Source organism: Brassica napus, chromosome C6, assembly GCF_020379485.1.
Source record: "Brassica napus cultivar Da-Ae chromosome C6, Da-Ae, whole genome shotgun sequence".
Taxonomy (NCBI): domain Eukaryota; kingdom Viridiplantae; phylum Streptophyta; class Magnoliopsida; order Brassicales; family Brassicaceae; genus Brassica; species Brassica napus.
Genome location: NC_063449.1, coordinates 18,098,947 through 18,124,071, shown reverse-complemented (window position 1 = coordinate 18,124,071; position 25,125 = coordinate 18,098,947). Strand labels below are relative to the sequence as shown.

The 25,125-nt window shown below is 31.4% G+C and overlaps 1 protein-coding gene across 1 annotated transcript; it reads right to left on the bottom strand.

Annotated features, from left to right (window-relative positions):
- Window positions 1-22,439: 22,439 nt before the first annotated feature.
- On the bottom strand, window positions 22,440-23,757 carry LOC106417669 (RING-H2 finger protein ATL60). The gene has a single exon (XM_013858449.3). It carries the CDS (start codon window positions 23,496-23,498, stop codon window positions 22,545-22,547), a length of 954 nt encoding a protein of 317 aa, XP_013713903.1. The 5' UTR covers window positions 23,499-23,757; the 3' UTR covers window positions 22,440-22,544.
- Between the last annotated feature and the right edge of the window lie 1,368 nt (window positions 23,758-25,125).

Genomic DNA, 25,125 nt, shown 5'->3' with positions numbered 1-25,125 from the left:
GATTAAAATTTTATTATTTAATTACGTTTTGTTAATTTTACTAAATAAGAAAAATTTATAAACATTTACAGTTTATAAAAATATATTTTTATAAAACAACTACTTTTGTTTATTATATATATTTTTAAATTGTTATAGACGTTGCTCCTTGCCAGCAAGATTAGCTGACGTAGCTTCCACGTCAACAAAATTATATAATGTGGTAGCTAATGTGGCGACTAGTGTATGTTTTCGCTAAAAAAGTAAACAAAATGTATGTTATTTAAATTTTTTAAAAATACATGTATGTTTTTGGACGGTCATATAAGTCGGGTATGAATTAAACATATCGCGATATATTGGATATGAAATGACCGTTTTCACTCTTAGCGGTATCAAACTTCAGAGATCTTGTGTATCTTGATGAATCTTATAACGGAATGGAGATGTATTTTGATAGTAAAGAAATAAGTTTTTTTTTTGCAGAGTCGGTCTTAACATTTCGGAAGTTATAAACGGTTCAGTAAAAAAAATTAATAAATGATTTTTTCACAAAATTGAGGGTTTATCTATGTAATTTTCTTCAAAAACATTTGGGACAGAGTTGGGTTTTTTTCTTCCTTCTACAACTATTAAAATTTTGGATTTGGATGATTAAATTCATAAAGAATAAAATATCTAAAATTATTTGTAGATATGATAGTAATTTAGATTAAGTTTATTTATTTTTACAACAATCTAATTAAATTTATATTTAAGTACAAATTATAATTAATTTTAAGTTTTTAAATAAAAATAATATATATTTTGTATAGGACCCTAAACAACTCAGATCCGGCTGTGATCAGTGATCACGTATGGCAGAAAAGGATTTAACAGAACATGATAATCGATAAAGAATTTTTTAACAATAAAATTATTTGGAAAAGACCATGCGGGTTTTGCCTGTTGGACGCCCACATTTTGACTACGCCAGAAACATTCAGCTAAGCCAAATCATTCGGTCAATTCTTTTTTCTTTTGTTTTTATCATCTGGGATTATATTATCAGACATACTAATATTATTAAAGTTGATGGATAATCGATATATATATATCCGAAAACAAAAACTAACAAAAAAACGTCCAAACAAACTATTTTACAAAGAACATTTTCACTCTAGAGCAGTTTTAAGTTTTTTATTACATTCTAGGGCAATTATTGTTTTTAAGATATTTTCTTCTAACTTTTTTTTTTCTAACTAGATATAACTAAGTGGACCTACTCAGTATTTCATCTTCTTCCCTATTTTTTGTAACCATGGAAGCAATGATGTAACTATATTATGAAAACATCGGTGATGGGAACGGTTTTGCCGGAAGCTGTCCGAGAGCTCTGTCATGATAATGTTGCGACTCTGCTTCCACCGTCGGGATCTATCAGCGCGATGAACTTCGAGCCATCGCAGTGATCTCCGACTACATATCCACCTTCGTCGTCTCGATTCATTTCAAGCCATGCTCAAGCTCGATCCGCAAACAGGCCCCCGTTAGCCATGACTGACGTGAAGGAGCAGTCGGAGACTCTGTTGTCGGCGACTTCAAACCGCAGCTCAATTCCGTCAGATCTCTACAGCGGTCCGTGTTAAATTCAAGTCGTCTTCTCCTCAACGTAGTTACAGATCGAAGAGAGCACCACCGGGTTTGGTCGCAGATGGAAGAGAAAGCTTCTCTGGACTTTGGAGTAACGATTGTGAACTTTAGATTATTTGCACATCTGGCCCTCTAGCTCTTGTTTATTCTCCAATTCGTCTCAAGTTTCTAATTTGTTCAAATTTGTCCACGAATTTGACTTGAGACTTTTAATTGTGCAATCCAAACCAAGAAAATATTTCAATTTTACAACATTTGGTCCCTGCCGTTTTGTTTTGTTTCTGCCACATATTTGTCTGATTTTCAAATAAATTCTTTTTATTTGTTCTCATACTTCCAAATGTACATATATATATATATATATATATTTAAATGCATCTTAAAATGATTAAAATGAGGTAAATGAGAAGATAAATATCTTAAAATCATTTCTTTTGTACGTTGTTTCTAATAATAATTGTATAAATGTCATATGTACATGACATTATGTACACAAAATTTCTTTATCCACGTGTAAAATAATTCACATGTACACTAGTGAATTGGATAATGAGTCACATGTACACATTGTAAAAGAAAAATCAAATATATATTTGCTAAAAACAAAATCAAATACTAAGTGCGTTCTTTGGTAGTCAAACTCGCGTCGATAAGGTAAAGAAACACTGCATTTAACCGCCATACTAAATAACTCACTATATACATAATTCGTAAGTAATCTAATATAATTTATACTTCCATGATATATTCAATTTAGTATAGTCAATATATGATTAGTTGTTTGTGTTGGATGTTTTGTGTCTGTTGGATTAAACACTGGCTGTACACCAGAATACCAACAGCGTTTATCTCCTCTTTTCCCGCCCTTTTCCTATTAAATTGACTTGACTTCTTTTTTGTGCACTTTATTTTAAATTCTATTTGTTCCAATTCTTTTAACATATTAGTCGATAATTTTTAAATATATATTTTTTCTTAGTATCATAATAAATATTGTTATTTTACTGATATTTTAATTTATTTAAAATTTATAAACAAAAATGTTATCATTATCTAATCAAACACAATAATTGGTTTATGAAATTTCCTATGATAGGTCTTTTAATTTATTTTCATAAAAATTGCACTCAAAAAAAAAAATGGCCAAAAAATATTTTATTAAAAGTTAAATATACATTTATACCCTAAGGTTAAATGATCTAAACTTAGAGTTTTAGAGTGTTTTTTTGGCTCAACTTCAACTTTTCATTAACAACAAAAAGATTACAAACGATTTAGACCTCACACGAGATTTAACCGCAGTGAAAATAGATTGATTTAGTATCACCTAGGAAGACGTCTATGGTTCATACGCTACCTAATCAAACTCCATTGTACTCTTTCAACCACATGGGACGAATTCACTCCAAGACCCGGAATGAACCGACCCTTGAGCCACACATACATTGTACCACTAAATAACAAGACTACAAAGCTATTCCAGCCAACTAAAACATTCAAAAGATGAAACACATTGTTTAGCACCGAGCAATTGGTGCCATAAGGTCAGCGTGAAGTACATGACCAATCGCCACAACACCATAGAGGCGCATTTTCCATCTAACGGAGAGCTTAAAGGCCGAGAACTAAGGCTTTTAGCCTTGTTAGGGATCAATAGATCAACTCCAGGACCCGTAATTGTCAGCATCAGGAATCCACGTAAGCTACCAAAATATCCCAAAGAAAAGCGGGTTAAGGTTTTGGCAGAACCACGATTCAGCACACTGAATAGGAGAACATGAAGCAGACGCTACCGGATGATGCTTTGAATCGGTACTGAAAATGCGTCACTTCGAAACATGAATAGCGCCCAGGCGCGAACTCCCTCGTTGACCAAGCGATGAAGCTTGAACCTTGTCACGTTCTGTCTCCGAGAACCAGAGAGCAGCTTCCCTCGGGTAGACTTTCCTGCCGGGATGGGTCGCCGATGGCCCAATTGGAGGTTATAGAAGAATGGTATTTCACCCTGAACAAGTAGAATTTAGAGTTAAGAGAGAGGTTTTAAGGGTGGAGTTTCAAAATTTTAAAAATAAAAAAATAAAAATAAAAATTTTTTAAAAAAAGAAGAAGCCATTTTGGTTATTTTTTAAGTTTATTTTGGTGACAAAAAGTTTAAAAGAGATATTTGAGAGAATTGCCCATAATTGTTTGTAGAATATACTGAAAAAGAAAAAAATTGCTATAAGTTGAGAAACCCATAGAAATATTGATATACTTTTTTCCTTAAGACTTCACTTAATATATATCAAGAAAAAAACTGAAGTTTTTATTTTTAATAAATATTTGTGACTAGTTTTTAACTATATATAATAGAACAAATAGGAAATATGTTTAAATTTTGTATATTATATAACACTAATTATGCTAGTAGTAAGTTTTCATTTCTGAGTATTTTTTCCTTGATTGTAATTTACTAGAAAGTGATGTTACGATTATTATATTTCTCAAAAAAATGATGTGATTATTATGAATTTTTTACATTAAGAGACACTTTATCATTTTTCAATTACATCCAAGGTCACAATGCACTTGCAAGACACTTTCTCATGAGAGACCTACAGAGATAATATACATATTTGTCCTTAATGAGAAGAAAATGAGATCTTTCTTAGACAAGAGGAAAGAGAAAATGTGTTTCTTTATTATTGTTTAGTCTACTTTTTAATATTTTTTTGGTTATTTTTAAATTAAAAATACATATAGCAAATTTTGTTGATATAATAAATTATATTTTTTATTCTCTATAATTTGATATCCACTTTGATATATATTTTTGTTATATTTTAAAATCTATACTTGTACACGTATTCAATGATTGTGTTATGGATGAGTGATGTGTGGATGTTTGAAAAACATGGATAACTACATGTATAATATAAGCATGGAACAACACATGTGGATAAGTGTGGGAAAATAAGCGTGGACGGGTAAACATGGACGGCTATTTGTGGACGAGTAAAATTATGATGAAAATTGAAATTTCAGCATACTATATATCTCATGGCGGAGGACTGCGACGAGCTCGAACCACCGCAGCTTCACCAAGCTCATCCACGACGATGTTGAACTCGGAATCCATGGTGTGGCTCACCGGGAAGAGGAGCTGACTCGTTTTGACCGGGAGTTTTGGAGGAGGAGATGACTCGTTTTAACTTTTTGGTTTGTTTAGCTTTGTTTTCATCACTCAAGCTTGTTTTTTTTTCTCGACATGTACGTTGTAGTTATTGGTTTGAAGTTATTAATTTGTTCATCCTTGAAATTGTGGACACATTGGCATTCATATCACAGTCTTTCAATATGTTACATTTTTATATCTATGTTTAGTGTTTGATTTAGTACTCTATCCACCATATCAAACTTCAATTCCCTATACAAAAATTTAAGAGATCTTTCTTGTTCTTTACTCATGGTTATGTTAGCGTTTATATCCACAACATAATCAAAATCTTCTCGTCCCCGTCCACAGACAAACATTGTTGTTGGAGTTGTGTCTTTAAGTTCAATTATTGTGGAGCTTGATCTGATGAAGCTTCTGAAATTTTTACACTCATCTCCGTCCACGCATCACCCGTTCACGTATCATCCATCCACGCATTACCCGTCCACGTAGCATCCGTCCACGCATTGAATGTCTATTAAGGACAAAGTTGTCCACAATTTATTGCTGGTCCACAACAAAGTGTTTCACATGTAAAAAATAACTCTGAGTGTAAAGAAAAGTCCAAAAGTGGCCTAGAGAGTAATCAATTAAATTATTATTGGTTGGCAAAAAAAAGAAAGATGATCATTTTTTCGCTGAGAGATTCTTGGTGGCCGGGTACATTGACAAATCATCCGTCGTAATTATTTCCGTGATGTGATGAAATTATTGAATATTTATTATACTTTTACATTATTTTCGTTGGTATAAAGGCTGTACGTGGAAGTTTATAATCGCCAGCATCGCCGTAAATCGCGCCTCATTTATTTCAAATTCTAACTACTGAATCATTGTTCATTTAATACAAATGCCAATATCCCTTGTACACCAATAAAACATAATTGCACTTGCATAATATCATAACCTCAAAGGGAATGTCTAATATATACGTAAAATTGTACTTAAGCTAATATAAAAACAAGGGAAACGATTTCTCTATTCAGATATTGAAGAAGAATGTTCATCAACGTACTGCTTATATAATAAAAAAATCTACAATATATTTAGATAAGAAAAATAACGAATGTTATGTAATACTGTGTCGGGAAAATAGCACATATTAACCCACTGTATATTTAAAGAGAAATATTACAACATTTTACCTATGACACGTGTCATCATTAGAATGCTTCATAAAATCTCTAGAGAAATATATTGATCCACTAAACATATATTATATATTTCTAGATGTCAAAAAAATATATTATATATTTCTCATTAAACTAACCATGAAATTAATTAACAATCTACAATTATTATTTTTTCTTCTTTTATTAAATAAAAGCTACGGAATTACCAAAAATAAATAAAATATATATTTGACAATTAATAATTTTAATAATAAAAATTTGATAACAATTTACATATCTTCCATTATTTTAATGTTATATTATTAAAAAAAATTAAACAATCATATAATAAAATTTTAAAATTTTTGTATATGTTATCTTTTGAATTTTCTAAAACGACTATAAATTACGAAAACTTTTAAAAATCTCACACTCAAAAATTAGGCTTATGATTTATAGTTTAAAATTTTTGTTATAATAAAATAAAAATGATAAAAGACCATATGAGCAAAAATCACATTTAGTGGATATTCAGATTGATATATATATAGAATTTGTGACATGATATAATTATAGTTTAACGGGCAAAGTTAGTATTTAACAATTATTAGGATATACATTTTATTCCGCACATGTACGCGGATAATCATGTAGTGGTAAGTTATTGAAGAAACAACGGGATATATTACGACGAATGATTTTGTCCCAGAGCTTATAATATATCTCAAGGATTGATTACATTATCTGGTGGCCCTCGATAATCATCTAGTGGTAAGTTATTGAAGAAACAACGGGATATATTACGACGAATGATTTTGTCCCAGAGCTTATAATATATCTCAAGGATTGATTACATTATCTGGTGGCCCTCGACTTCAGATACATGTATCAATCATCAAGCACGTTTGTGATTCACACATAGTAATTGATATACTGGTTTTATGGAACATGGCCAAAATGTAAAAGTTGAATAATCGATACTATGAAAACAGGATCTTTTTTTTATGGATTTTCCTTTTTTTTTTTGGATATTATTTTTTTTGCGCCATCAGCTTTGCTTTAAAAACAAAAATTCATTAAGGGTAAAAGAGAAACATGAAAATAGACCACCTAAGCTACAAAACAAATGACCCCTTTTATTTATATTTATATTCCTGATTTTTGAACTAATCAATTAACCAATACTAGCATTTGATCCGCGCGCCCACGCGGATGTCATTTTTTTATAAAAATGAATAGTTAAAATCTTTTAATACTATATATATAATATATTTACTATATTACATATCTGTTTTAGAGTATCCCTATTTTTTTTTTATGTTTTTTATATTTTAGAACGACCTCAACTTATTTGTTAATGTTTAGCTATTGATTTTTTTTCTTAATGAGATTGTTTTTTTCCTACAACTGTGTGTGTTTTAAACTATTTGTGTATGATTTAAAATAATATTATTTGTTGGTATATGTTTTGATAGATTAGGTTTATGTATAAATTTGTTGCAAAATTAAGTAGATTGTATATGTTTAAATGTGATTTGATTATAATAATACATAAATAATATTAGGAATTGCTTTGATAATTAGTCTGCCCAAGAAAATAGAAATTGTCAAGCAAATCGGACCTCATATAATTTAAAGACCCAAGCCCAATTTTTCCAGAAAAAAACAGAAGAAGCTTACCCACTTTTCTCGTTCGAGAAACTTTTCGTTTTCTTATCTCTTTGTCTTCACCAGATACCGTGCTCAGGGATCTGATTTATGTCATGTGATCTAAGTGTTTTGCTATGTTTACACTATAATTAATCAGATGACTATTGCATCCTACAATCAGTTTTGACATAAAGGTTTGATTTTTTTTATTGAGGTTAACTTGAGTTTTTCGTTTAGTTTCTTCTGAATATATTGTTTCTTTTGCTTTTTTTTTTTTCTTGTAGATTGTCTGAAGTTTCGAATACAAAGACATGAGATTATCTGAGCAAGTCCGATATAGATACTATCACGGAAAGAAACATCATGCATGTCTCAGATCAGTAACGAATCCGTTAAAACTTTTCAGTTTTTGGTTTTCTTCTGCTGACTGTTTTTAAATCTCTTTAGTTTACCCGTAACTGTTTCCAGGACAGGGTCTGAATTTTAGATAGATATATATTCTTCTTACACAAAGTAAGAAGAATGTAAGAAGAAACCGAAGAATAGATGGATAAAATACTGTTGATAACTTGTGTGATGATATGTTATTGATAGCCAGTGTTTATAAATCATGTTAAATTGAGTTCGTTTTTTTCTTGCTCTTGTTTGTGTAGTTTGGCATCTTATGTGGTTAAAACAGATGGTCATAATATTTTATCGAAACAATTAGTTGGAATCAATATTTTGGTTCATCTTTTATACCTCATAAACTGATATTAGACTTTTTTGAATGTTTGACATGCTACTGGACATTGTGAGAACACATTCCAGGAATCCAGCTGCAAATGAGGACAACAACCTTCCCAAAATACATCAACAGAACACGGTTAGTAATTATTTACTATACTTATTAATTCATAAGATGAAACAATGTAGGACCATCTAAAATTAGTTATAAGATAGAAAGAGCCCTGCCTTAATTATATAAGTTTGGTTTTAGCTTGTCAGAATGATGTACTTCTGGGTTTATGTTAATGATAGTTTTATATAAAATTAAAATTTAAAAACATAGCTTCAAGTGACCAAAGATAATTGAATATATTTGTCAAAAACAAAAGACAAAGAACATTATTTAAATGAATTTTGATTTAAAAAAAAAACAATTTTGGTTCCTCCAAATTAAACAAATCTTCTTAAAGCACACCAACTGGCCAACATTCTTCCACCAACGCTATTTAGTTTGTTCCAAACTTGCAAAGAGCAATTATAAATTCCTACAGTTTGATTCTTAGTCTTTATACGACACGCATAAACAGTTAAACCAAAACAATAATTATCATTTCCACTGAAAAGATGTGCAAGTTAGTATCAGGAATAAATATTAGGATGTAATGTATAAAACAGAGTTTGAGAGAAATAACTATGTGTCAATCATACGGAAATGTTAACATCACTTAAGACTGAACCTGTCATAACAGTTTATGGGATTGTCATCTTGTATTGACGTTTGGTTGTTTGACATTGTCCACCAGCAGCAGAAATGGAAACGTTTAGATTGGTAGACCTGGCCATTCTCCTATAGGTAGGCCTCGTTGAACTTTGTGCATGTGACTTCTTTTGCAAGAAACATGGATCTTATTACCCTATAGTTAGTGAAAAGGGTTATATTAGATAATGGTTGACAAGTAGTGAATTGAAGTTTAGATTACGTTTACAAAGAAAACATACCAAATTGATCGGTTAAAACCATCTCGAAGGAATCACCTCCAAAAGATGTGTTTTGCTTTCATGAATGCAAGCATTTAATATTGAACTCGCCATGAGTTTTTGAAAGGTCTGAGTTAGTTTAGAGGAGTAAAAGTAGTAATCTTAGAGATTTTTTTTTAGCTAAAATGATATGGTTTTCACACAGTAGGGATGATGTATATAGAGTTTGGTTCGGAATGGGTAGGTTAAATAGGATATTCTAACAAAATATTTTGTAGTTGTGATTAGAAGGAATAGAAAAGTGAATATACGTTTTTGAATTAATTAATTTTCTTTCCTTTAATATTTAATCATCATGATTTATAGAATATTCGCTTTTAAAGATTAGCCACCCGTGATATGCAAGTTCTTGAAACATAATAATAAGATTTTTTTTTTGTTCAAAAGAATAATAAGATTATGTTAGCCGAGTGATATTGTATTAGTTAAGCGTAGAAATAGGTAAATTTCATTTCTGATTTAGTGCACCAATATATTCTAAAGATACTAACGGTAATATCTATAACTACAAATATTATCAATAGCGATTTAACATACTTATGTTTTGTCGGTTTTGCAGGAAGTTGGTTATGTCTATCAGATTAATTTCACCGGTTTATGTCTTTCAATTTAAGTTCGGTGGTTTTATTATTATGCTAAACGACAGTGCACAAGATCAGTGGCATTCTATTGTAATTTTTTAGGAAAAATTAGGGTTAAGTACTATTTGTACTTCTGTTTTAATAGATTAGATTAATCAAATCCTACTCACATTAGTCTCAAGTCTCAACTATTAATATATCGTAACTTTGATATCTGATTTTAAAGTTATCAACAGTACAATCAACATTACATTTTTAAAGATTGGTCTACCCACAGTTATTTACCTCATCCATGATCAGATTAATCTCCAACGAAAAGAGTATTCCAATCATAAGGCCAATGTACACACAACAGAAAGAACATGCAAATCGATATTTATTCCATGTATCATATTTTTTTTTGTAAATGACTAGAACGAAACATATAATAAGTGAGTATATATGCCCATGGGTGAAATTTGTTTATCAATAGGAACAACAAAAACAAGTATGTTCGTTGTTTCACACCCAAAAAAAAAAGTATGTTCGTTGTTAATATATTATATATAAGTTTACATGTGTAGAACAGAACACTTAACCCCAAACTTACACAAGAAAACCTTACATAACTCTAAGCCCTAAACCCTATTTTTATTTTGTGTTTACATTGAATAGTTAACAATTATTATATTTTACAACCAATTAGATCCAAACTCTTAAAACTGTTAAGTTATCTAATTATATGCGATTTTTTTTATTTGGAAAAAGATAATCACACGCAAAATATTCTTATTTCAAACTCAAAATATAAAACCACCAAATCCGAAATTTTGTTGAGCTCTAATAACAATATATTCTGTCTTGAATATATTGTTAATCAATAACAAAATATACTCCAAGTAATATTCTTTATTCACCAATTACCATTATCAATTAATAACAAAACTTAATATGAACCGAAATATCCTCCCTCCTAACAAAGTTGGTGCCAAATAACATTTTTCACTTAGTTTAAACAAAAAATATACCTTACTATCATCCTACCAAAATATTATAACTCATAACTAAAATATTCTAAAGCGATTTACATTGTTACTATGTTGTTGAAATATTAGCTAAAAATAGTCGAGTATTCTTTCAATACCTATCTATTGTAAGCTATATAACTATCGTATTCAAGCATAATCCCGACAAAACAGAAATTCTTTCTGAGTTTCGAAAATTCAAAGATGAAAAAATTTCGTACCTTTCAAGCCTAAGAACTGATTGAATCATCATCCTTGAAGATAATAATGTGTTTCCCTAGTAAATGGAAAGAATTTTTCTCTATAGGCAATGATCTATAATGAATAGGAAACTTTAGAATCCTCCATGCACCTTCACAAGCAGAAACATACCTACCACAACAACAAATAATTAGATCATATAATGGATTGAAGCAATGTAAAGATTTGTACTTCCCTTTAAAGAAATCTTGTATTTCTTTTTTTCTGTTCTGGATTTGAACTCTTGTTGTTTGCATTGTATGTAGAAGTTTCTCCTTTGTTCGGTGGCATTGTATGTGAAAGTTCTTTGTTATAGGGTATAGCATATCTATTATCGCATTTGAAGCCTTTTTTTTTCCACAAATCGATTGATATCCCTTCTCCAGTAAATTGGGGTAAATTGGGAACCCTTGTTCAATGTAGTTTTGTCTACAAACGCCTTTGGAAACATTTTAGAGCATTTACCATTTTCCATACACAGTGAACGCATGTTTACAACCGCACTTGGGCCATGAATTATCATGTTTTTAACCACTTCATATAGTTCTGGCTCTTCAGTTTTGTCTGAAATCTCTCCTGATATTATCTTGTCAATCTGATCAGTTGTAGAGAATTTAGAGGTTGGATATATGAACAACAAAATGTGGGCATGAGGCAAACAACGCTTTTGAAACTCGATAGTATACATAGCTGCCATATAAAAAACTAAATAAATTAGGAATTTTCACACAGCCAGAATGCACAAAAATAAAACCTAAAATTAGCAAAGTGAGTTTTATTAATACGCCACGGTCTTCCCAGAATGATCATAATCAGTTAGATCAATCATTAGGGAATCCAATTTTATCTTGAACATCCGGTACATAATCTATAGTCTATCCTCAGTTTTCAAATTTCGTTTAGACAAATACCTTGTGATCTAATTCAAAAAAAAACCTTGTAATCTCAGACCATTTTGAATTGAAAAAGTCTCAAAACCCAAAATGCCTACAGATGGCCATAACATCTAAATAGTTGTTCTTCATGTACCCTGGTCCTCCAATGAAAGAAGCTGGCAAAATAAACTTTTGACCTTGATCATTTAAATATATTTTTCCAGCATTCTCCGCCTACTGAAATAGAGTCAAATGTATCAGACCTCAAACATTTCTGATTCAGCCTCAAAAAACTTAGTATGTGCTTCTCGGTGGCGGACCAGCTTCAAACGGTTTCTAGGGTTTCGGGGTCTCTGGATTGGGCCTTTTTGTGGGTCATGCCATCTAGGGTTTTCTTAGTCCGGGTCCAATAGGGGTTAAATGGACCGGACCTCTGTCAGTTTTCTTTCTTTTTTTCTATTTCATGCTTTCCTGTAATAAAAAAAACTCGAAAATTAATACGAAAGCCTTAAGAAAATATTTACGTGGGTGATAAGGCATATATCCTCCAGTTCTTATTCGTTTTTGAACAAAGGATCGAATTCATACGAGCCGTATCTGCTTCTTCTTTTTTGAATTAAAGGAGTTTCGGGCCGGAGCCCTAATCCCTCGGCCATAAACCACATCATGTAATATTAGTTTCGTCTAAGCATTTATTCAAACTGGGGACCTCTAACATAATGGCCAGGGTCCTTTCCAGTCATATATATTTTCCTTTTCCCAGTTTGTTCTTTATTTTTCCTTTTTATCTTTTGGGCTTAAAAGGTTCTTTCAAGTCTTAGCAAGTATAAGTTGGATCCAAGAAGAGCAAAGATACCTGTTTTTGTCCGTCTACATCCAAAAGCTAGGGTTTAAAGGTATCTAACCCCCATGAAAAAACTGAAGCAGAACGTCTTAGAGGATCAAGGATCCAACACACAATCTTTGACCCTAGGAAGAGAATACTCAGACCTACCAGATCATCTTCTAATCGATATATTCTTCAGAGTCCCATCAAAGGCTATAGCTAGACTTCATTGCGTATCGGTCTTCAATTCTTCGTCGTCAAGATTTCACTGAGTTGTTCCTGACGAAGTCTTTGACTCTTCCGCGGCTTCTTTTCGCTTTTGAAGTTGGTGGCAAGTTGTTCGTCACCTCATCTCTTCAGATACCAAACTGGGACAATACATCTGTTGAGATTGAACCTTGATTAAATATCCAAGAGAAGAAGAACAAAGAAGAGTAGCTTAGAAGAAGCTACAATAGAAGAAGAAGAAGAAGAAGCTTGAAGCTCAAGAAACAAAGAAAGAAGAAGAAGAAGAAGAAGCGTGAAGAGCAAGAAAGAAAGAAGAACAAGAAGTCAAGGAAGAAGACTTGGTTTTGTAACTAGAAGTTACACAACAACAAGAATAAAAGTAACTAGTTGGTTTGTAAGCCAACTAAGTTAAGATGAAGTGGGAAGAGTTGTTAGAGTTGTTGATGTCTAGGATAAGCATTGCTTGTAAGAATAGTCTAGTGTCTTAGGCACATAGACTAGAAGAAGTTGTGCAAGTGTAGTAATTAGAGAAGTCTACTATAAAGTGTATGTGTGTATGATGTTGTAAGATATCTTTTTCAATAAGAAAAAGAGTTGAAAGAGTAGAAATGTAGAGTATCCTCTCTTCTCTCTCTACATGAACAAGAACAAGACAGTGAGAGAGTAAAGAGAGAAGTGAGTGCTTGTGCTCAGTTGTAACACAAGTATGAAACGTGAGTGAGAAACAAAAAGTGTGAGAGTGTCCAAGCAAAATCACAACAACATCACGTCTTGATTCTGTCGATCATCAAACTTATTAGCCCAAAGATTGTTCCACAGCATCAATAGAATATCACCATTTAAATGGATTGATCTGTCGTCAAGAGCAGAGGCCAAGATCGGCGGTGATTTGTAATCCTAGCACGGGAGAGTCTCTAACCTTACCGGAAGTGTCAACAGAGAGAATTGATAAAAGAAGCTATTTTATTGGATATGATCCAATTCAACAACAGTTCAAGGTATTTTATTGGCATGGTATATCTCTAATGTATACAATTACCCCAGGAACATCTAGTTATGACCTTAGGGAATGCAAAAAATTTATGGAGGAGAATTAGGTTTTGCAGACCTCATTATCCTTTGCCTAAAACGATATGCATAGACGGCGTTTTGTATTACCTTGCTTACATCAGCATGATTTTTTGTATTACCTTGCTTACATCAGCATGATTTCAAGGGTTACTACAATAGTTCGCTTTGGTGTTAAGTCTGAGGTATTCAGCTTTATCGACATGGATGAAGGCATGTCAATATCTTCTTCTTCTTGTACTTTGATCAACTACAAAGGTAAATTAGGTTTGGTTCACCTAACAGGTTGGATTGAAAGAGATCTTGAGATGTTCATTCTAGAAGATGTTGGGAAACATATATGGAGCCATACTTACGAATTGTCTCTTTTGTGGAAGAGTAAAAATGAGAGTACTGAGTTACACATTGTTGGAGTAACTGGTACATGTGATATTGTGTTTTCACCGTACTTTCTATCAGACCCTCTCTACGTTTCTACTACAATCTCGACGGGAGAACTTTGACAAGATCTGAAATCCGAGGATTTCATAAAGAGTTTTAAAATCTTAGGGCCGGGTTCACACCTTTCAATCTTTGTAATTCCCTTTTAATGAAAATCTCTTTTTAAATCTTTTTAATACTTTTGATTGGTTTGTGTCTTAAACTTTGGGTGTTTGTTAATGAAATTTCACATATACAATTTTTTTTTTTTTTAGAAAACCATTTAAATACAGAACACAAACGTAAAAATCAATTCCAAGAGAACGTGTGTCCCTCTCATTACATCAACTATAGCTGCATTGTAAATCAATAATGAATAGTAACCAATAGGACAAATAACTTATGGTGATTTTAATCAGACTATATGGAATGATGTGTATATACATTACACAAAATCAGGGCTTGATCCGTGCGTTGTTGTTGTTGCGGTTGGATTCATTAGTTCTGAGATCCATTTTGTTCTAATTGATCCTGAATTAGAGATAGTTTTTTTTTTATCGTATTCCCATAGACAATGCCAAATTGTGAAAGTTAAAACCCGTAATCAAAATTTGAATGTGAACAGAATAAAATTTAGGGAAACGGTGAGAAAAATTACTGTTTGTTCGATTTTTTGACTAAATTTATTGACAACGAATATGATAAAACAAAGAACAAAGTACAAGATAATACAACTCGAAAAAGTATTCTAGGTCTCAAGTGGATAAATAAAAAAGTCTCTATCAAATAATGGTTTTGGCTTGTTCTTTTATACTGCTCAGCTCGCTCTAACCACTTTGTATATATAAGGTGCACGTGTCGTACCTTGGTGCACCAAAAAGTGACGTATCTGCACTTATTTTAAGATTTTATGAATTCTTCCAAATTTTTTTATCTTCTTATAATTTAACCCAATTAATTTTACACCATTTAACAACCCATAAATTTATTTTCTAAAAGTATTCTATTTATAACTTTTTGTGATGACTAAAACGTTATCTATAGATATACCATATTATTAAATATTTAAATTTAAAATATATTTTTTATATAAATATGTTTAAAAATAAATATGATATCATTTGTTATCTTCAGTCACTTAGTTATATTAACACAAGTTCATGAAAAAATTAAAGGTCAATTTAAATCTTCTAATCTACAAACTAAAATTCTATTTTAACATATTTCAGTAAAATATAATAATTTGATTATACTAATATATTATACATATATATAAAGTAGTTTTTCTCTTCTGATGATGGTTCATCATTTATATGAGTATTACATAATTAAATATTTATTTTTAGTTTAAGTATACATATAATTATACTTAAAATATATAAAATATGTTATTTATCATTTTTAATAAGTTATACATTAATTAATTGAAATATAAAATATTATTTGATATTTTATATGGTAAAATAAAATAAATGTTTAACATATTTTACTAAAAGAAATTAAGTTAAAATATAATAATATATTTCAGACTTTTATATTTTCAAAATTATATATTTTTATTTAAAATAATGGGTCCTTGAATGAATGTTACTTGACCAAATTGTTATACACAATATATCATTTAAATAAAATAATTATTACAAAAAAAAGATTACCAAATTAAAATTTTGTTTAATAATAAAATACTATGGCAAATTTGTTAAGTAGATCATAAATTAATGGTATATATATATATAAAATCCAATGTACAAAAGTTTTATTCAAAGTTTTATCAAATAAAATAAAATATCCATCAATTAAACTCTAAAACAAACAATAATATTTTTTAAAAAATTCTTAATAAACTTGAGAGATATGGTTTATCTGATAAAAAATTAGATAAGTATTTATGTTTTTAAATAGTAACGATCAATATTAGATTGTTATGCTATCAAGTTGATTTTAGAAAACATATTTTATATCAATTCACTTTTTGCAACATGAACCGAAACAAAAGTACTAAAGTATTTAAAAGCAAATCAATAAGAGAGGAAAATAATCATTGATAAATCTATTGAATTTCAGCTGTAATTTGAGGGATTTTATTTTATTAATTTTTATAATAAATTTTAACAAAAATTGTAATGAAAAATAATACATTAATAAAATTTTCATAATTAACTAGACAAACATGATATTTCTAACAAAAACAATAAAAACTACTTTAAACTATGGATTTTGCCGTGCTACGCGCGGTTTGTTTGTCTATGAAATTTATATAATTATAATATTAAATATAACTTAAACCTTAGAGTTTAGTAAAAATTAAGTTTTTTTATATTATATCATTTATTTGTTTTGAAAGCTTATATTTTCTGTTTGAAATATCATTCAATTATATTTTTAATATATATAGTATATGTAAACATATTAAATGTTTCTATTAATCTTTTAGTAATAATTTTTAAATCATTCTTACAATTTAAAATACTCTACATTTAAAATATATATATTTTCTATTATCTTATGTATATTATATATTTTCTTATAGATCATCTGATTTATTTTTAAATTATTAGTTGAAGTATAGGTAAATAACCTAAATAACCTTTATATCATATAAATATATAATTTTGAATATTTAAATCTGTAAATTTTGATGACCAAGAAAAAATGATTCAGTAATTCTTTAAGTTTTGAAGCCATAATTTATTTTCAATATTAAAATTTAGTTGGTATTTATTATTTTGTAAATAATTATTTGTTATAAAAATGTGAAATCTGTAGTAGATTTAAGTATGAATGATTCAATGTTTAGTTACTAAATAAAAGTACTTTAGATAGATTGAATTACACATATGCAGATATATTAGTTATTGGTAATATGTAAAAAAACTATAACCTTGGATTTTTTTTGGATTTTACAGTAGAAACATATTTCACTATTCTTAAGCTTAAGAAGGTGTTGGAGTAGCGAGAAGTAATTTAGAATTTTTAAAAGTTTTGTAAAAACTTCTCAATAAATTAATTGGTGATGTTCTAACCTAAATTAAACTTTACACAAATTTAATTCATATAAAATTATAAATAAATCATTAAAAAAATCTAACAGTATATTGATAAAATCTAACAATTAAAAAAATCTTTGTAATGCGATTTACTGAGTGAAATCAAAAGCTCTAAACAACTTATTAATTCATACTTTCATCTAATAATTTTGTAATTAGAATATATACAAGCTTATTTCTATTTTATATTGATAGATATGATTTTTAATAATTTTAACACTTCTAAGATTTAATTTGTTTCTCCATGTTTGTTAAATTTTACTAAATTTTAATATTTAATTAAAATAATAAATGTTAATTTTCAAAAACTTAACCTAGATATTCAGTTAGTCATTTTATACTGATTTAAACCCTTTTTGGTTTTGAGAAATTGATTTTAACTTTATTTTGACATAATTATTTTTTGAAAGTTTTACATTTAAGAAATTTTTATGTTAGTGAAACTTTGATGTTTAGATTCCAAAAAAACAGTCTAAATATCAAAATTTGAATGTTTTTGAGTTCATTTTGTTTTAGAAGATATGGAAGCTTTAATGTTTTTAAAATGTAATCACAAAGCTGACTAAACATAACCAATATGTTTTTTTAAATATATTTGTGGTTAACTATGAATGCATTAGGACGTTTTCTGGAATCAAAGAACGAAAATATAGTGCTTAGGACATTGTTCTGGTAAACAAATGAATTAAATTATATTTTCTAGAATATCATAGACCAAATACGAAAACAGTCCCATTGTTTTCTTGGCGGAACATGTCATAATAAGTGACCATGCGAGGAATATATATGTATCATCTATGCATGAACATGTCGAACATTGTAATAATCGAACATTGTAATAGTCGTACTAATGAGGCAAAGGGTGACAAATCAAGTGGAATTTCTGGATTATCATAAAAATATCGAGAACTAACATGGATTTAAACATCATAGACCAAACTGATATACTAAAAAAAAAAAAATAACATCTCAATTTAAAATTTAAAGCCTCTGCAGACCCTTTATTTGAGCTCTAGCGATCTCTCCAGTTCTTGGGCTCGTTCTTCCGAATAGAAGCACAAGAAATTTTAAAACACAATCCCTGGTTAGACCTAAGATAGAAAAGAAAACTGAGACTTAATTCCAGAATATTTTGAGAACTGTTGTAGGTTTAAGAGAGCAGGCATAACCACTTTAAGCCAAGATTTTCCAAGTATCATCCTCCCCGATAAAGAGAGACTAAAGTATCTACATTAACAACTTAGGACAGTATTTTCTATGCAATCATTCAGCTGAAAAGGAAGTTACAAATTTTTAACACATAACAGATAACTCGCACACATTCCTGGAACCTGCAAATCGACATGAGATGCAAAAAAAACCAGAGGGTTGAGGCATTCTTCTGCGCCTGACCTGGTTGAAAAAAGTTCAAACGAAACTCAAGTCTGTTGTCTTATCATCAGTTGTATATATGTGTAACACTTTCAGAATTTCTCAACAACAAAAAAAAAATAGAGAGAGAAGGGAGCAAGAAAAAAGACATAGATTCAGCTTATATATGACACTTAAAACAAAAAAAAACGGTAAAAAGCATCAGGTATAAAAAAATGTTATAGTTTAAATCGATACATACTCCAGTTAAAGATATCTAACCTTGTTATGATATGGAAGCTCCAAGTGTTCTGTAACCGTTTCTGGACTCTAAGAACAGACCGATTATCTCCATTCCAGTACACAGGAAACAATGCCTCCTCACCAAGTCCACCAACAGTATTATGGTTCCTTGGTCAGAAACATAAGCTAGATATAAGGATTCTAAAGGTTCAACATGTTATCATTTAAATGAAAATTCTAAAACACCGCAAAGAACGATGGTACCTCATTTAGCCCACCCTTAACAAGTAACACCAACTCTCTCCTCTTCAACTTCATAGAGAGTAGATGACACAAAAGTTTCTAAATGATTATCAATTAACTGTTTATTCGATTTATTTTTAGGAACAACTTGTGGTAGAGAGCCTTGGCTGCAATCTGCATACTCTTTCCACCAGAGTGACGAAATCTCATCTTCTCTATATAGCACAAACTTCCCACGTAACATTAGCTCATAATTTATATATACCTGCACACACTTGCACTTGTATAAAAATGTTAGTAACTGAAACCGTCTCTAGTACTAAATGAATCATATAGATCCCAAGTTTAAGGACATATATTAACTCGCGTTTGACGTGGATCTATGCAATGAGTTTACGTTCTATGGATTCGTGTATGTTGCTGTGTTATAGAGAAACTGTAAAACACAAACAATTATAATAAGAAAGCTAACAATAGATAATTATCCAAGCTAATATACGAGGAATCCTAACAGATGACCAAATAAAGCTACTATCTTTCTACCAACATCGCTTATGTGTAACTGGTGAGAACCGTTAGGTTGAGGAGGTTGGTGGCCTTGGCTTGCGTAAGCAAATAAACATCATGTGAGTTTTCATAACTTGCAACGAATCCAGGGCCTTACATCAACAGGTTCATAAAGTTATAAGTTAGTTTTGCAAGTAAACCTTGAGATTCCTTGGGTTTTGAGTTGCCTCAACAGCTGCAGTTGCTGCTCTAGCTTTGATCTCCACGTTAGACAATTCTTCTTGGAGTTCACAGTTTGACAATGTAAGTGATCGGTGGTTTTCTCCATACTGTGTTCATGGTCGCTTGTGTCAGAGAAGCCCTGTTTCAAAACCAAACCCAAGAATCTCATCATTCGTCCAAAATTGTCAACTCCACAACAAAGGTATATTCAGTTTTCACCTTCCTTTACATGGTCGCTTGTAGGCATGGGCATAATATCCGTAACCCGAAATTCGAACCGAACCCGAACCGAAAAACCCGATCCGTGTCCGGTTCGAAATGTAAAAAATATCCCAATGGGTCTTGTAAGGTGGTACAAAACATATCCGAACCCGAAGAGTTATTAACGGATAACCCGAACGGATAACCCGAAAAACAAAAAAAAACCGAAAAATCCGAAAACAAAATCCGAAGAAACCGATCCGAATGTCCAAAATAATATACAATATAATTGTATGAAACATGAATATATACTTCAAATATTCAATTTCATATTTATTTTGATATGTTATCTAACAATAAGTATTTAAAATTTAAATAACTATCTTAAATACGTAATTATATATAAATAAATATATATTTCTTACGTTTTACTTTTAAATTTTTGATTTTATTTTGGGTATATCCGAACCGATCCGACATAACTCGAATCCAAATGATATATGATCACTTTATGGGTTCTATGATGTGATACAAAACCGACCCGAACCCGATGTGTTATATCCGAACTCGATCCGTACTTGCAAATTTACTAGAATGAGACCTAGGAGGTGTTATAAAAAAGAACTGAAATCCAAAAAATCCGACCCGAACGCCAACGGGTACCCGAACGCCCAGGCCTAGTCGCTTGTGTCAGAGAAACCCTGTTTCAAAACCAAACCCAAGAATCTCATTATTCGTCCAAAATTGTCAACTCCACAACAAAGGTATATTCAGTTTTCACGTTCCTTTGCTAACTTCTTCCCGAAGAGTCAGCCTTAATCTCCATGGCTCAGTTTGATTTAGCTTTAGCCTTAGCTATCTCGCCATTAAGAACAGTTGTCGTCGCCGATGGCTTCTGTCTATCTTCAGCTAGCCTCTAGACAATCAACCTTACCTCTTGTGCCATAGCTTCTCTCTGGGGTTGGTTTCAGCAGAAGTAGACGACAAATTGAGATTTGTAGGTGGAGAGCTGAAATTTTCCGGTGGTATTTCATGGCCATGGATGTAGCTTCTTCAGAGTAGGTATTTTTTATTAAGAATGAATTTAGGTTTAGAGATATGGCTTTATATAGGAGAAATATCGAGGGGAGGTGAAACAAAACATTCAAGAATAGGTTTAAGATCATCATTGATTAAGAAGGTAACTAAGGAAAAAAAATCAGACATTGAAGAAGATGAAGTGGAAGAGTCAGGGAGAGAGACCCTCGACGCTTGAAGACATATAGTTTTGTAGGCATGGGCTGGGTTGGGCCGGGTGAAAATTTTAAGAAAACCCACACAGAAGCCCAGTTTAACTCCACAGCAGTGACATGGCGATTTAAAGCTCTCTGATTAGATGATTTTCCAATCCGACGTGGATAGCTTCAAATCACTCCTTCAATCCCTTTTATATATTGGGAAGAGAGTAAATTAAATAATTTTTAACATATATTAAAATTAAGACTTTTCTATTGCTTTTTCCTTTACTCACGGGTGGGTTGCAGATACTAAATTGGTAAAGAATGTATGTACAAGACCAAACATGTTTGTAAAGAATTTCGTACAAGAATCCTTAACAAGATGATTAGTTTAGATATTCAACTATGTGACTATCTATATACTGATAACTGAATACAATGCAACATTCACCAACGAAAAAATCTCTGGCTTTCATCGTCATGAACTATATGCAAGCCTTGGAGGATCGCATAGCATTCTCACAATGCAAGACACCACAGAAATATTTAATTAGTCATCAATGGTCTAGAAACATAAATGGATTGGACTTGCTGGAACAGGTGAAAATCGAGACTTGAACAGGTACACTATCAGAAGAGTCAAATTCGAGGAGTTAAAGCATTTTAAGAGCAACCTTAAGTTCACATTCTTATGGATTATGTAGAGAATGTGACACCTATGCAAATGTCAACTGCTTCATAAACTCGACACTTGTGTTTTTGTTTCTCAAATTACTCTTTAGTTTGTTCATGTTCCACTATATTATATGGTTTGTCACCCTTTTAATATAATGTTATTTTCCCAACTAATGATAAATGTAAAAGTAATGTTGATTTGAATCACACTATACATGTCACACTTCTCGTAAAACATACCAAAACATAAATTGTTGAATGGATTCAAGATTAGCTATTATTTCAAACATTGCTGTTATTGGTACCGCTTGAACCATTAATGCAAACAACACCTTTCTTCTCTCTACTCAACAACTTCTTAAGTGATCTCAACCTTGTGAACATCGGTGACTTCGGTTCTTCTTCTTCTTCTTCTTGGATTCTCTCGGATGATATCTCACTTGAACTCACTGGAATATCCACCACAACTTCCCTTACATCTTGCGCTCTGTTACAGCTGTTAGTACTACTAGTAGATTCATGTTGACGATCACTAGAACCGAGATCTTCAGTAACTACAAGACCTGTACTTCTAACTTGATTGTGATCTCCCCAAACTAGTACATTTGTCGGAAAATTCTGAGTTTCTGTCGGAAACCCAAGAACAGAGCTCTGATCTTGAGATGAATGCCCAGATTCAAAGTTTTGATTTTGAGACAACAAACCCTCATTCCCTCCATGTCTTGTCTCTTCCACAGAACCAACCGTGTTTCTACAGAGAGGACAAGTGGAATGAGACTGAAACCACATGTCGATGCAATCAACATGGAACCCATGGTTACACCCAGGCAGAACCCTAGCTTTGTCCCCGTCAACAAGATGAGAGAGACAAACAGCGCATTCTAGCCCGTCTTTGAAGTCACAAGACTTGAAAACAAGGATCGGGATGGACTGGAGGGTTGTAGAGTCGAGACCGGCGTGGCGAGGAGGATCTTCTTGGCCTTGAGCGAAGACGAAACGACGTCGTTGGTTGTTACGGCCGATGACTGTGGAGCCAGGAGTGTCGGGTTGGGTTAGGTTTAGGTTGAGATGGTTCTCTACGCGCCACCAGAAGAGCCTAGCGTAGAGATGAAGCAATAGGAGGAAGAGAATCGCTGTGAAGAGGGATACGATTGCGAAGAGGATTACTTTTCCCATCATTTCTTCTCCTTCAAAGTTTCTGAAGATGGAGCCATTAGAAGCAGATTCTTCGTCCATGTCGTTGACAAATGGTGAAACCCTAAAAACTCAGACTTTGTTGCGTGGGAAGAAAGGAACAAGAAAGATTATCACATCAAGACGAAGATTGTAAGGAGTAAAGCTGTTAAGACCTGAAAGATCGATGATTTTATTGAAAGTGGTGAAGCTTTATGAGGTCGAAGTTTTAGTTGGAGGTCCATTAAGTCTTCGAGGAAACTGTCTTTGAAACCATGACTCACGGCAAAGTGTCGATGAGAAACAAAGACTGGTTCAAGATATTGAAGAAAGTTGGGACACAAGTCAGTGGAACACGCTTTGGGTTGTTGACTTGGTTTAGTCAATTTCCTCATCGGATCGTCAGTCAATGTCAGCTTAAAAATACTTTTTTTTAAAAGAAAAAATTGTTTCAAAAATACATTTATATATTTTTAATTTATTAATTAATGATAAATTGCAAAACTTCCAAAATATAATTGTGGCTATTAAAATTTTACGAGAAAATGACTAGGATAGTACTAAAAAAGTTTTTGTCACCAATATAGTCTTTAAGAATAAAAATGACCAAAATAGCACTTAATGTTTTATCAAAAGAGATAAATATACACTTATACCTCCAATGGTAAATTAATTTAAACATTAGGGTTTAGGGTTTAGAGTTTAGAGTTTAGGGTTTAAGGTTTAGGGTTTAGAGTTTAGGGTTTAGGGGGTTTAGAGTTTAGGGTTTAGGGTTTAGAGTTTAGGTTTTAGGGTTTAGAGTTTAGGGTTTAGAGTTTAGGTTTTAGGGTTTAGAGTTGGGGAGTGGGATTTTGGGGATAAGATTTCAAATTTTGAAAAATAAAAAAAATTTAAATTTTTCAAAAGATAAAATGCTATTTTGGTCATTTTAGTTTTTGAAGACTATTTTTGTGACATAAATTTAGAAATGTGATTAGCCCAAATTTTATTGGTTAAAAGTTATGGAAAATAACTAATTACAAAAATAATGTTTCATATGTTTTCTTCAAATGTATAAAATTTTAGAACATACGTCTTTAAAAAGGAGGAGTAAATGGTTTACTAGTCCAAAGGACCAAAACTCAACATACGTATTTAGTTATGTTGGACCAATATTTTATTGAGAAAAAGACAAAAATAGCACTAAATCAAGTTTTTGTTCCCAAACTAGCACTCAAAGTCAAAAGTCACAAAAATAACACTTAATGTTTTATCAAAAGTCACAAACTTAGGGTTTAGAGTTAAAGGGTGGGGTTTAGGATTTAGGGTTTAGGGTTTAGGGTTTAGAGTTTAGGGTTTAGGGTTTAGAGTTTAGGGTTTAGAGTTTAGGGTTTAGGGTTTAGGGTTTAGTGTTTAGGGTTTAAGGTTTAGAGTTTAGGGTTTAGGGTTTAGAGTTGAGAAATGAGGTTTTGGGGATAAGATTTCAAATTTTGAAAAATAAAAAAATTAAAATTTTCAAAAGATAAACTCAGAAAGGTGCTATTTTGGTCATTTTAGTTTTTGAGTGCTATTTTTGTGATATAAACTTAGAAAGGTGCTATTCTGGAGATTTGCCCTATTTTATTGGTTATATGTGAAAACGAAATGGGCCATTGGGCCAATCATCTAATAAGCCTTTGAGGCATGATGATTAAAGAATGGAAGTAGAGAA